The 14,469-nt window shown below is 46.6% G+C and overlaps 1 protein-coding gene across 6 annotated transcripts in view; it reads left to right on the forward strand.

Annotated features, from left to right (window-relative positions):
• fryb (furry homolog b (Drosophila)) overlaps nt 1–14,469 on the forward strand; it is a 96,071-nt gene that overhangs the window by 47,290 nt on the left and 34,312 nt on the right. For 4 of the 6 annotated variants that reach the window (XM_063013848.1, XM_063013849.1, XM_063013850.1 and 1 more), the window contains 19 exons: nt 3,614–3,804; nt 4,049–4,102; nt 6,018–6,157; nt 6,289–6,379; nt 6,521–6,600; nt 6,706–6,786; nt 7,929–8,097; nt 8,244–8,336; nt 9,343–9,441; nt 9,855–9,956; nt 10,234–10,337; nt 10,473–10,581; nt 11,409–11,495; nt 11,612–11,783; nt 12,038–12,170; nt 12,488–12,595; nt 13,551–13,785; nt 13,926–14,099; nt 14,222–14,308. In XM_063013848.1, the coding sequence (XP_062869918.1) occupies nt 3,614–3,804; nt 4,049–4,102; nt 6,018–6,157; nt 6,289–6,379; nt 6,521–6,600; nt 6,706–6,786; nt 7,929–8,097; nt 8,244–8,336; nt 9,343–9,441; nt 9,855–9,956; nt 10,234–10,337; nt 10,473–10,581; nt 11,409–11,495; nt 11,612–11,783; nt 12,038–12,170; nt 12,488–12,595; nt 13,551–13,785; nt 13,926–14,099; nt 14,222–14,308 (2,309 nt within the window). Of the gene's footprint in view, nt 1–1,929; nt 2,458–3,613; nt 3,805–4,048; nt 4,103–4,439; nt 4,462–6,017; nt 6,158–6,288; nt 6,380–6,520; nt 6,601–6,705; nt 6,787–7,928; nt 8,098–8,243; nt 8,337–9,342; nt 9,442–9,854; nt 9,957–10,233; nt 10,338–10,472; nt 10,582–11,408; nt 11,496–11,611; nt 11,784–12,037; nt 12,171–12,487; nt 12,596–13,550; nt 13,786–13,925; nt 14,100–14,221; nt 14,309–14,469 lie in introns of those variants that run through there. The other 2 variants (XM_063013852.1, XM_063013851.1) reach the window with 2 other exon arrangements.

A 14,469-nucleotide genomic window follows, 5' to 3' on the forward strand; every position in this document is an offset into this window, starting at 1 on the left:
GGTGCAACCCTGGTCAGCGTGCCCCCCCCCCCACCGTAGTAACCAGACATGGAAGGGGCGGCTAAGTGGGTAGCACTGTCGCCTCACAGCAAGAAGGTCCCGGGTTCGATCCCCGGGTGGGGTGGTCTCCACGCGTCTGCGTGGGTTTGCTTGCGGGTGCTCCGGTTTCCTCCCACAGTCCAAAAACATGCACTGAACCGTCCTATAGGTACCCGGCCGCTAGGGTGCATAAACCAGTGCACTGTAGTGCCGGTCCCAAGCCCGGATAAATAGGGAGGGTCGTGTCAGGACGGGCATCATCGGGAGCAGCCGAGGAAATAGGGGGAGAGAGGAACCAGACATGGAATAAAAAATTAGAATAAAAACAGCGGCGACTATCCCAACACCACTCGTGACCCCATCTGACCCTCCCTCCTTCAGGCACGGCTACATGTGCCTGTCAGATGCACGGCCAGGCCGGTATCACCGATCAGATGCCATCCTGGGATCTAGTGTAGTTAATGAGTCGAACATTTTGGACGTAGGGCGCTCAGGGGGACGCAGCGGTGAAACATCAGAGCTGACGTCCCAGACTGGATAGAAACATGTAGGCTTGTTGTGTCAGGAAGGGCGTCCGGCGTAACAACTGTGCCAAACCGGGTATGCAGTACCTACCTACCTTAAACCAGCTGTTTCACCTTTAATATGAAATTAAAAATTTAAGGTTTGTATTTAGCGATTGAACGTTTTCCATTCGTGCTGCGTTCAAGTGCCTCACGTTTACTGGTATTCTGCACTACGAGGCGTCCTAGCGATCCTACGGCAATTCAGTTAGCAATCGCTCAGTCAAAATGTCCAAGATGCCTGCCGACTAAGGCTGAGCGGCCACATGAGCAACGATTGGCCTGTTGTTCAGATAGGGGCGGGACTAAGCCGGATGGGGTCTCTCTCTGATGACTGGTGCAATTACGATGCAATTACTCTGCTGGCTGATTGGTGGCGCCCGCACGGAGATGAGAAAAGAGTGCTGTCAGGGTGTGTCTCTCCGTACACAGCGCTGAGCTGCACTGCACTCGTCAAAGTGTAGGTGATAAGATGCATACGGCTGCTGCCCACATGTCGGAGGGGGCGTGGGTTAGCTTCGTTCTCCTCAATCAGAGCGGGGATCGGCCAAAAAAAATGTCCAAGATGTCAAGGTCTAAAGCAGCTAAAAACACGACTCGGGTAACTGAGTCTGGAAAACTAATAAGCGATTCCGTGGACGCGCTGGGGGGTCAAAACACGGACGAGATCTTTGGTATTTTGGGACGGAACATGAAGCCTCGCAGCGTCGCTGGATGTTCTAGGTTTACGTTCGAACATTAAGGTAGCTGTGCTGGGCGCTCAGGTGGCGCAGCGGTAAAAACACGCGCTGCAACTGGAGCTGGATCTCGAGTACGTCGTATCGAATCTCGGCTCAGCCTCACCGACTGAGGCCGAGCGGCCACATGAACAACGATTGGCCTGAAGTGGGTCTCTCTCTGTCAGAGTGGTGCAGTTACGACCTCTGCTGGAGCGCTCTTAGGGTGTGTCTCTCCGCACGCAGCGCTAGGTGGCGCCACACTCGTCAATGTGTGGGCGGCAAGATGCATACGGCTTGCTGCTCACGCGTCGGAGGGGATGTGGGTTAGCTTCGATCTCCTCGGTCAGGGCGGGGGTGCAATTGGACTCACTAAAGGGGGAGAAAATGCATTAAAAAAAAGGTAGCTGTGCTGTGTGTTGCACATTTTAGTTTTTAGAATTTAGTAAAGCCCTGAACCGGGTAGAAATCTGGTAACTGTGAAGGGCGGAGCGTAGACGTGACGTCATTTAATTATTATTAAATCAGCGTCAGTAAATCTGGAGTAAAACCTCCTAGCTGCTGTAAGATCCGAGTGAAGCTGTGAATAATTTACGCGAGCGTTTGTTAACTACTAGAACGGCGTCCGCAAACGTACGTCTACAGTACAGAGACACTGAGAGTGTGTGTGCATGTACATGTGGTGAAAGTCTCTGGACATATTCGGAGGGTGTGTATGTGAGAGTGTGTGTGTGTGTGTGAGGGCCGGGGTTAAATATAGCTCCACGCCGGCCCTCCCTCGTCTGTCTTTGGGCTTCGCTGAAATTCCAGCCTGACCTTCTCCTCAGAGAGGGCTCGCTGCTATCAGATACGACCGCGAGGAGACACGCTGGACTTCTCCGCCGGTCAGGTTCGTCCAGCAGCCCGAGTCCGGGGCGACACGAGCATGGAGAGGTCGGAGAACGAAGGTGATAAAGCTCGAGGACGATAAACGGCGTGCGGAATGTACCGGAACTGATTCGGCTGCACTGTGGTGGTTATACAGACCAGCTGGGCTTGACCTGGTAACCTAGTGTGGGATTACTGACCGAGGGGCAGCATGGAGGTGACACCGCTGCGCTGGAGCCGCACCAGCGTCATCAGCTTCATCAAGGGTCTCGGTAGGTCCAAACCAAGGGATTAAAGCGTACAGGAACCGTCTACAGGGGTGTCTGTGTACTCCACGATGTGTACCAGGGTTCAGGAACGGTAACAGACACTTGACGCTCGTGAGGACGTGTGTGCGTGTGTGTGTGTGTGTGTGTGTTGTTTTGGTAGACTCTGCTGACCGGGAACACATTCTGGACATTCTTGTTGCGTGGGCCAGAAGTTCAAAGCAGGCGAAAACATTTCACAATTCCTCCTCAACTCCACCCTGCTGTGGGATTCTTCTCTACAGACGGACGATACACCCCCCCCCTCTCGCTCATTCAGGATCGTTAATGACGATTATACACATTTATTAGAGTTATTAGAGTAAAAGCTCCAGTGTGGACGTTTCGAAACACACCCAGGGCCGCCAGACGGTGGATTAAGTGCTTATAAGTGTTTATTAGGCATTTATGTCGTCGCTGTTACTCAGACGTGACACCAGAACTATTTCTTACTTCATTTTCCTTTATCCTGATTTATCCTGGTCAAGGTTTCGGTCTGGTTTTACTGGGAAACACTCTGGTCAGGGTGCCCCCCCCCCCCCCCCCCCTCTTTTCTCAAAGACAGCCAATCAGCAATAAATACTCAGAACACCCACCATATATGTGTCTGTCAGACACACAGCCAGGCTGGTATCACCAATGAGATGCCATTCTGGGATCTACTGTAGTTAAGGAGTCAAACCTGCTAAGTGAACCCACTAGTTAATCAGGGTGTCCACAAATCTGACTGAACGACGAGCGAGCGTCCGACGCCTCCTCAGCACTGTAGGAAATCCCAGCATTCAGTGCGGCACGACTTTTCTCTCAAAGAACTACAAACGTGGCGGACGAACAAAATGCGGAGCAACCAACGGAGTTCTTTTCATATTTAAATAAATTCTCGCTGATGTTTAATCTGTATAAAGGTGTAATTATACAAGAGTCATTTTCGGTACACAGAGGGAGATGTTTGAGGATGTTAGGAAGGTCACGGGCATTTAGATGAAGCTCGCACCCTCGGCCTTTATGCACTGAAGTTCCTCCCGATTCCTCGAATTACCTTTATAATAAAATGATAATAAAAGTTTATTTGGGGTAAAACACGTCAGGATTCTAACGTCCGTGTGTGTGTTTGTGTTACCAGCGTCCCCAGTCGGAAAGCCCCCTCGCCCCCAAGCGAGCGTCAGTCAGGGCGAGAGGAGAGGGCCGCTCGCCACCATGCCGCTCACCGTGGACCCCGAGAGCAAACCCGGCGAGTACGTGCTCAAGAGCCTGTTCGCCAACTTCACCGTGCTGTCGGACCGCAAGATCCGCATCATCATGGCCGAGCCGCTGGTAAACCGTTCACGTTTTTCATATCAGAGTCCTGCGCTCCTGAGAAGAGGGCATGTCTAAATTCTTAGATCCCTTCACATGCTCCTACCGATCTCTGTACAAGTAGAGCGTCTAAATAATCTGCCTCGTGAGCTCCGGGTCTGATTAGAATCCAGTATTTTGTCCAGAAAAAACGAAGAAATAAATGTAGATAAAAGATATAACAATGGATTCGTGTCTTATTGTGTTTTTCTCATTGATTCAGGAGAAACTGCTCACCAAATCTCTGCAGAGAGGAGAGGACCACCAGTTCGATCAGGTACTTCATTCATTTGATCAAGTGTAGTTTGGTATGAATATGAAGGTACGATTAGTTCTGAGATCTGAGGATCTGGGGTTCCGATGTGTCTAACCATCGGTAGGTGCACTAGGCTGTCAGCGCAGGTCCCAAGCCCTGACAGAAACAGGAGGGAGCGTATAGAAGGGAAGGGTGTCCGTATATAAATATATATATATAACCGGTTATACAGCATTCTTCCATCGTTATCTGGGTTTGTTAAAGTCATTATGAGGATTATTTATAACTGGTACTTAAAATAGCTCTTATCTTGCACTGGATCATGCCTACCTCACCTCACCTCTCTCTCTCTGTTCAGGGTCTCTTGGCGGAGTGTTTCTGTGTGTGTGGGGTAGTACAGTGCCCCCCCCCCCCCTCGTTCCCCTCCCTTCCTGTGTTTAGTTAAGCCCGTCCACACCCACCTTTCATTCTCAAGCTTGACTTCACCACCTTGGCCTGCATTCAGATCCAAAATCCCTTAGTCAGTCTGGCTCAGTCGAGCACACTCCTCTTTGTGACAAATAAATACATTAATAAATCAACGAAGTGTAACGCTGAGTTGACGGAGGAGGCAGGACACAGGGCAGGATCAAAACCAGGAGATCAAACAGAATAGAGCAACGAGAACAGAGACAAGAATAAATGACAGAAACTAGAAATTAAAAGCTGGATAAAAAGACTCGAATCCAGAAAACAAGACAGGAACAAAACACAGATAGATTAAAATTTCACAGGAAAGTGGATGAATGGATCGACTGTTGGATAAATGAAGGATGACTGGATGGACGCATTGGCTGGGCGGCTAGCTGGATTGATGGAAGGATAGATTGATGAATGGATGAATTCATGGATGGATGGAAAAAGGATGGATAGAAGAAATTGATGGATGGAAGGATGGAAGGACGGATTGGGTGGATGGATAAAGGATGGATAGAAGGATTGATGGATGGATGGATGGATGAACAGCTGGCTGGATTGATGGGTGGATGGATGGATGGAGGAACAGATGGATGGATTGAAGGATGGGATGGATGGATGGATGAACAGTTGGCTGGATGGATGGAAGGATGGATGGAAGGATGAACAGCTGGCTGGATTGATGGGTGGTTGGATGGATGGAAGGATGGATGGATGAACAGCTGGCTGGATGGATTGATGGATGATGGAAGGATGAACAGCTGGCTGGATTGATGGGTGGTTGGATGGATGGATGGATGGATGGATGGAGGAACAGATGGAAGAAAGGAAGGATAAAAGGACAGATTGGGTGGATGGATAAAGGATGGATAGAAGGATTGATGGATGGAAGGATGGATTGGGTGGATGGGATGAATGGATGAATGGATGGATGGATGAACAGTTGGCTGGATGGATGGGTGGATGGATGGATGGACGGAGGAACAGATGGAAGAAAGTAAGAATGGATGGATGAAAGGATAGATTGATGGATTCATGGATGGATAGATGGATGGATGGCTAAATAGATGGATGGATCCAAGGATGAATGGATGGATGTATAGATGGATGGAGGAACAGATGGAGGAAAGGAAGGATGGATGGATGAATGAAAGGATAGATTGATGGATAAAGGATGGATAGAAGGATGGAAGGACGGATTGGGTGGATGGATGAACAGCTGGCTGGATTGATGGGTGGATGGATGAATGGATGGATGGAGGAACAGTTGGCTGGATGGATGGAAGGATGGATGGAAGGATGGATGAACAGCTGGCTGGATTGATGGATGGAAGGATGGAAGGACGGATTGGGTGGATGGATGGATGGATGGAGGAACAGATGGAAGAAAGTAAGAATGGATGGATTAATGGATGGATTCATGGATAGAATGATGAACGGATGGATGAAACTGAACACTCTTGTTTACGTTCTCTGCTAGGTGATCAGCACCATGAGCTCTCTGGCCGAGTACTGCCTGCCCTCTATCCTGCGTATACTGTTCGACTGGTACAAGCGGCAGAACGGCCTGGAGGACGAGTCTCACGAGTACCGGCCTCGAGCCAACACCAAGACCAAAAAGTAAGAGTCCATGACGTTCCCTCAGATAATAAACCATCAGAAACTAATCCGCTGTGTTCTGATAGAGGTTTGAGACTGAATGCATTTCAGTGCTATCGGATGACGTTCTCCTCCTCTTTCTTTGCTCTTAGTGATGAACAACAGAAGGATTATCTACTGGAACGGAGGGATTTAGCCATAGACTTTATCTTTTCTCTGGTTCTCATCGAGGTTTTGAAACAGGTAGGTTACACTAGTCTAAAAACAGCAGAGCACCGGTGTAGCCCTTTGTAACCAGAAATAAACGAGGAAAACGAGGTTTTGTTTGAACAGCACAATGGGAGTCTGTCTCTTACCTAATCGTGTCTCCGTCGTCGTCTCTAGATCCCTCTGCACCCTCTTCTGGATGACCTCATTCAAGAAGTCATTAACCTGGCCTTCAAGCACTTCAAGTACAAAGAAGGGTGAAGATCTCATCTCGTTCTTATTCTGGATGCAGCATGTGTTTATAAATGAAATAAGTATATATGTTATTAAAAAGCTCTTTTTAATGATTTTGCACACCACAGGTACATGGGACCCAACACGTCTAACATGCATCTTGTGGCTGATCTTTATGCCGAGGTGATCGGGGTGGTTGCTCAGTCCAGGTAAAATAAACATCAAGGATCACACAAATAGATAGACAGGCAGAGATAGATAGATAGATAGATAGATAGATAGATAGATAGATAGATAGATAGATAGATAGATAGATAGATAGATAGATAGATAGATAGATAGATAGATAGATAGATAGATAGATAGATAGATAGATAGAAGACAGGCAGACAGATAGATAGACAGACAGATATATAGATAGATAGATAGACGACAGACAGACAGATAGATAGACGACAGACAGACAGACAGATAGATAGACGACAGACAGACAGACAGATAGATAGACAGACAGACAGATAGCTGGATAGACAGATAGACAGATAGATAGATAGATAGACACAGGCAGACAGACAGACAGACAGACAGACAGACAGACAGACAGACAGACAGATAGATAGATAGATAGATAGATAGATAGATAGATAGATAGATAGATAGACAGACTGATAGATAGATAGACACAGGCAGACAGATAAACAGACAGACAGACAGATAGATAGATAGACAGACAGGCAGACAGACTGATAGATAGATAGACACAGGCAGACAGATAAACAGACAGACAGACAGACTACAACGACAGGGCCTGTGAGTACATATGGGTGGGGCAGTCGCCTCACAGTAAGAAGGGTCTGGGTTCAATTCCCCTGGCTGGGCATCCAGGGTCTTTTTCTGTGTGGAGTTTGCATGTTCTCCCTGTGTCCATGTGGATTCCTCTGGGTTCTTTAATTTATGTCTTCAAGTCCAAAGACATGCAGTCAGGCCTAAGTGTGAGTGTGTGTGTGTGTGTGTGCCATGTGATGGACTGGCGACCTGTTCCGGGGCGTTTCCTACCTTCGGCCAAATGAATCAGACCCACCGCGACCCAGACCAGGATAAAGCGGCGATAAAACACAATAAATGAATAAATAACTGAGCTTAATCATTAGTACGGGAAATATAATATATATAACCTCATTCTGTCCAGGTCCTCAGAACCCTGAGGCTGCTGTGCCAGTGTGCCACCCACAGAAACATGGCTTTATCTCTGTCTTCTCTCTATCTGATGCCACGTTATTGAAGTGATTAGTGGCTGATCCGCAAGATTGAATCGGTTCTGTTGACGTTTCATCGTTCGTCTCTTCATCAGGTTTCCCGCGGTGAGAAAGAAGTTCATCTCAGAGCTGAAGGAGCTCCGGCAGAAGGAGCAGAGCCCTTACGTGGTCAAGAGCATCATCAGCCTCATCATGGGGGTGAAGTTCTTCCGTATTAAGATGTACCCAGTGGAAGACTTCGAAGCCTCATTTCTGTTCATGCAGGTGCTCTGATGTCCTGTATTCACAACAGCTTTTAACATGGTTTTACTCTGACCCAGAGTGACTGCTGTAAAGTACCTCAAAACGGGATTGTGCGTAATTAAGACATCTGACCATTCTTGCTGACCGTACCCTCTTTTCTTTGGCAGGAATGCGCCCAGTACTTCTTAGAGGTGAAGGATAAAGATATAAAGCACTGTCTGGCTGGTCTCTTCGTGGAGATACTGGTCCCAGTGGCAGCTGTGAGTGTTTTTCTGGTTATTTATTTATCCATGTCTAGCTAAAGCTTGCTTATTATTATTATTATCATTAATTTTAGATTTCATACTTAAACCAATCAGGCATAACATTATGACCACCTTCCTGACTGCCCCTGTCGCCGGTTTACCACCGTTTCTTTCTTGGACCACTTTTGATAGATACTGACCACTGCAGACCGGGACACACCCCACAAGAGCTGCAGTTTTGGAGACGCTCTGACCCAGACGTCTAGCCATCACGATTTATCGAAATATATCCCCCCCCACTAACAGGTGCCGTGATGAGGGATAATCAGTGTTATTCACTTCACCTGTCAGTGGTCATAATGTTATGCCTAGTCGGTGTATGTTTGGACTGGGGTGTAATTATATACCAGTATAGTAGTATGGTGATTTACTCTGCTATACTTGTACTATGCTATGTTATACTGATAAGTGGGATCAATTATTTTCAAATCCAATTAAGATCTAAAACAAAAGAGAACAAAATCATCAAACTCCTATATCACCCTTGTGAACTGGCAGCGCTTTGAAAAGGTCAAACTGGGTCAAAGTTTACCATACTGGCCTAAATGGAGTCACCAGTCTGTAGATGTTATAAAAGTGTAACGTTTTATGGGATTCTAAATGTCTAACTCCTGCAGCCCTTCACTATTAAAGGGCTAAACTATTAAATCAGTCTTGTTTTCTTTCTGCTTCTATATTAAGGGGTCAACACGGCAAATCTTTTACTTCCTGACACAACCCTCATATTTAGGACACCATTAGCACATGACAGCATCGTTTTTGTACTATTATGTCATCCACATTAATAATGCAAAGCTATAAGCAGACACCGTGACATTTTGACGATGACGTTATTGTATAGTGAATTTTTCATATCGTCTCATTCCCGGTCCTGACCTCAGGTCTCTCGCTGAATGGAAATAACGTCTCCGTGCTGTAAATCGATCATGTCTTCGTATATTGTACCAACTTCTTTGTCCAGAGCGTGAAAAATGAAGTAAACGTTCCGTGTCTGCGCAACTTCGTGGAAAGTCTGTACGACAACACCTTGGAGCTCTCTTCCAGGAAGAAGCATTCTCTGGTAGGTGATTCTCTTTTCAAACAACCTTGAAGAACCAAATAACTGAATATTTTTGTGCATTACTTAGTAATTAATCAGTTTAATGTGTGGAAGGAATGTTTAGGTCCTATAGTGTATTAGTGTGACCTGTATGACTCTTCCCTGAGGTCAGAACCCACACATTTTGGGGTTAAAACCGAAATATCATTTAATTTTTTTATCTTTTACCAGCTGGACACATAGTTCAGGGTACTATAAATAAACTTTTATTAATTCAATGTATTTATTATAGTGGTATTTGATCGTGAATATTTGTCGACAGTTACGGTTACAATACAGCATTTTATCACTGAAAAAGGCAGCAGGTTTAAGTGCACTTGTCTTATTTCTTGAAATACTCACTACAGTCCCCGGGTTTGGTGTGTGTTCTGCAGGCTTTGTACCCTCTGGTCACTTGTCTGCTGTGTGTCAGTCAGAAGCAGGTCTTCCTCAACCGGTGGCATGTCTTCCTCAACAACTGCCTGTCCAATCTCAAGGTGGGAATTCACTCTGAATCATGGGGGTGGTTCGTGTCTAGAATAAAGAACTAATAAATAAAAGGACTCAGCTCTGAGTTGAGTCCCAAGTACACTTATGAGTGGTGTTCCAGGTGTAGTGAATAATGTTTGATTCGGATTAGAGAAGCTCCTAAGATGAGTTTAAACAGAAAGAACAGAAAGCCAAAACATTAAAGTCTCAGCTTCAGGAAATTGGGTTTGTATTATAATGAAAGTGCTGTTTTGTGTCCATGTGAACGCGCGTCTGTTGGTTCAGAACAAGGATCAGCAGATGGCTCGCGTGGCGCTGGAGTCCTTGTATCGCCTGCTGTGGGTCTACATGATCCGGATCAAGTGTGAGAGCAACACAGCTACACAAAGGTAAACAGGGTTTGTCCTTGTATTAAATCACATTGAATTGTGGTGCATTGTGTGCACTTAAGATATGGATGATTGTAAGTCTGTTGTGTTAGTCTGGTCACTAACACTTTTCTTCACGTTTTCTTTTACCTTTAGTCGCCTGACCAACATTATTTGCAACTTATTTCCTAAAGGATCCAGGAGCGTCGTCCCTCGGGACATGCCTCTCAATATCTTTGTCAAAATAATCCAATTTATCGCACAGGTATGATCTAACCTTTACACACGTGTACACACACACACACACAGTAAAAAATACACAACAGCTCAGCGGTTAAATACGCTAGCACACCAGAGCTGGGATCTCGAATACGTCGTATCGAGTCTCAGCTCTGCCATCCGGCTGGGCTGGGCGGCCACATGAACAACGGTAGGGTGTCGTTCATACAGGGAGGGAGCCGGATAGGGAGCTCATGACTGGTGCTGTCACGACCTCTGCTGGCTGATTGAAGGCGAGGGATAGTGAGGATCAGGGTGTGGCTCTCCGTGCACAAGGCTGATCCGTATATGAACTCACCTTGTGCAGGTATTTATAGGCGCCGATTTACCTTGGAAAAAACTCGGGACAAGGGTCAGCACCAGTAGAGATAAGACGAGGGCACGGGTTACAGAATCATGCCCGTCAGCATTGCCGTTTATTCATGCTGAACCTTAGACATAAACGTACGTTTGTGTACATGGAACACTAATAAATGAACCCACACATTTAATCAGTTGAGTAGCCAGACAGGGAATGTAAACATGTTTAATAATTATATCATGTTTATGCATTATAATTCATTAAAAAACTGCAGTTGAACAGGACAAAATGAAGGGTGCGACGTCGCTGACTTCTATGTAGGCTAATTTGTCTGTATTATAGATACAGATTTTATGTTTAAATACATTGTTTGGCTTTTAATAACACTTTTTTTTTTAAACGTTTAGCTGCATGAACCCAATTTTAAACTCAAATTCAAACGCCAATCACAAGTCTGACGTGTGTGGATGCATGTAGGTGATATTTACTCCCTCTGTCTCTTCGTACAACAGGAAAGATTAGATTTTGCAATGAAGGAAATCATCTGTGATCTGCTGTGTGTTGGAAAGTCGGCCAAAGCGTTTAGTCTTAATCCCGAGGTAAAGTTTGCTCTGTAATCAGAATACTAGTACAATTAATCTCACTGTTTGTGTTTTTATATCGTGCTTTACTCTGAATTAACTCTTATTTTCCTGGCGTCTGTGTGTTTTTACAGAGAATGAACATCGCACTGAGGGCGTTCCTGGTCATAGCCGATAATCTGCAGCAGAAGGATGGCGAGCCACCCATGCCCAACACCGGCGCCACGTTGCCTTCGGGAAACACGCTGAAGAAGAAGAAGACGTACCTGAGCAAGACTCTGACGGAGGAGCAGGCCAAGCTCATCGGTACGCACACGGTTCGCGCACCGGAAGTGCCCAGACGCTCGACAGGGCGTTTAATCTAGTGTAATAGATTGCCGTGCCACCCGAGCACCTCATTTCATTCTATAATTCATGGAACACAGATTACAGAAGGTGTAATTAGACAAGATGCTCAGTTTTTTAACAGTATTACAGCAGAAATGTGTCTGAATGTTATTATTTTGATTATTATTTACTTTCTGAGCAATCCATGTATCTCATATTGTCTGTGCTTTCAGGTATGGCCTTGTACTACTCGCAGGTGAGGAAGGCCATCGATAACATCCTGAGGCACCTCGATAAGGAGGTGGGACGCTGCATGATGCTCACCAACGTGCAGATGCTCAACAAGGAACCAGAGGACATGATCACGTACGTGCCTCACTCCACCAGTCTGACCAGTCTGCACTAATGATATCGTTAATAAATTATTAATATATAAAATATGAACAGTATGAGGTCAGCATTAACATTATGTTTGTGGTCATACCACAAGAATTATACAAGGTGGTATTTCAGATATACAGTAAGAGATGCTTATGTGTGGCTGTTATGCTTTTACATTGCAGTCCACTTTCATAACCAGGTCTTTTTTTTGTGTGTGTGAATGTGTGGGAGACGTACAGCACAGCGTCGCGAGTCAGATTCGCCCCTTCACCTCTCTCTTTCTCTTCCTTTATGACTCTCAGCGGTGAGAGAAAGCCAAAGATCGACCTGTTCAGGACGTGTGTAGCGGCCATTCCGCGTATCCTCCCGGACGGCATGTCCAAACCCGAGCTCATCGACCTGCTGTCCAGGTGAGTCCCAAATCGAACCATCAGGGAAATCAAAAGGACGAATACAAATGCCCACTGGACACAGACGTGACGGTGTAGGGAGTAACGGCGAGGCGGATTGCAGGATGCTTGACCACGGTAGAACCACACTGTAGCTGAAATACTCAAACGAAACGGCAATAAATGCAAATAAATGAGGTGGCCAAAATAACGGAAACCAAGCAACATATGAACGACACAAAAACTCCCAGAGCTCGTTTTGAAAGAAAAAAACGTATATTTATAATGAACTGCTTTACATTTTTATTACCGTTTTCTGAACTGAGGTTTTGTTTTGTGTTCAGTTCATGTTATTCGGTTTACTAAAATACATTTTAATATTAATTGTCATTAACTAATAACTTTTAATTTTGGGGTCGCTGTGGGTCTTGCTTTCCTGGAATCAATGAGTGTAATGCGGTAACACGCCACAGAGGGGACGCCAATCCATTGAATGGCCTTGATCACCCAACCCCACCCCACCTTTCAGACAACCCTGCCTGTGTGTGGACTCCTGACCGGTCGATAACACCACCAAGGATTTAAACCTTTAATCCCGGCAGTATTGGGTTTGCGTTATTTACAGCTGCGCTACCCGAGAGCCTAAAAATGATTATTTGGCTCGGTGGGTAGCACTCAAGAAGGTTCGATCCCCAGGCGGGGGGCCGGTCCGGGTCCTTTCTGTGTGGAGTTTGCATGTTCTCCCCCGTGTCTGCGTGGGTGTCCTCCCACAGTTCAAAAACATGCAGTCAGGTTACTTGGAGACACTGAATTGCCCTATAGGTGAATGGGTGTGTGTGTGTCTGCCCTGCGATGGACTGGCGCCCCGTCCAGGGCGTTACTGTGTGCCTTGCGCCCGTTGAAAAGCCGGGATAGGCTCCCTACCCTAAGCGGTTAAGAAAGTACCTGTGTCACATTCTGTTTTGTTCCTCTTCAGACTTACCGTCCACATGGACGTCGAGCTGCGCCTGATCGCCCAGAACTCCCTGCAGAGTCTGTTGCTGGACTTCTCTGATTGGCGGGAGGACGTCCTCTTCGGGTACACCAACTTCCTGCTCAGAGAGGTGCAGGACACGCAGCAGGGGCTGCAGGACACGTCGGTAAAACTGCTGCTGCAGCTGCTCACGCAGTGGAGACTGGCACTGCAGGCGCCGGGCAAGCGGTCAGCCGAGGTAACGGCACGTCGATAACACAGCAGCACTACACACTGGAGGCCACGCCTTTAATTTTACATTAGACTGTAGACTATAGACAGGATGGTCCTAATGAACGTTTTAAAAGAGGCTTATAGATTTTGTGTTGGTGTGTTCAGGGTGGCGGGGGCTCCAGGTTGCCACTTGAACGCACCCCCCACTGCACGGTGCTGCACGCTGTAGAGGGTCTCGCCCTCCTCCTGCTCTGCTCCTGCCAGACCAGCACACGCAAACTGGCTGTATCTGTACTCCGAGAGATCCGCTTACTCTTCACCGCCATCGGCCAGGCAGATGTAATGACCATAGGTTCTTTTATATTAAAGCTTTTTATTATTCGTTTGTCTGTTAGTTTTTGGGCTTTAACAGTAATGAAGTGTTATGTTTACAAGCCGTGTCCCGTCTCTTTCTGCCTCAGGATGACGATAAGCCTATGATCGAGGTGATGGACCAGCTCAGCCCTGCGGTCATGGAAAGCTTTGTTCACGTGGCCGTGTCTGACTCGGTAAGCGCTCACGGTTCTCCTCTCCTCCTTAGGTATCATCATCCTTACTGATATTGGGTCTGTTCGAAAACCTCGTGAGCTGCCTTGCTGCCTCTACTGCCTACCTGATCAGCTGCCTCAGTAGAGAGGATTCTAATAAGACATGGAACTCATAATCAGAT

This window comes from Trichomycterus rosablanca, chromosome 18 (genome assembly GCF_030014385.1).
Source record: "Trichomycterus rosablanca isolate fTriRos1 chromosome 18, fTriRos1.hap1, whole genome shotgun sequence".
Taxonomy (NCBI): domain Eukaryota; kingdom Metazoa; phylum Chordata; class Actinopteri; order Siluriformes; family Trichomycteridae; genus Trichomycterus; species Trichomycterus rosablanca.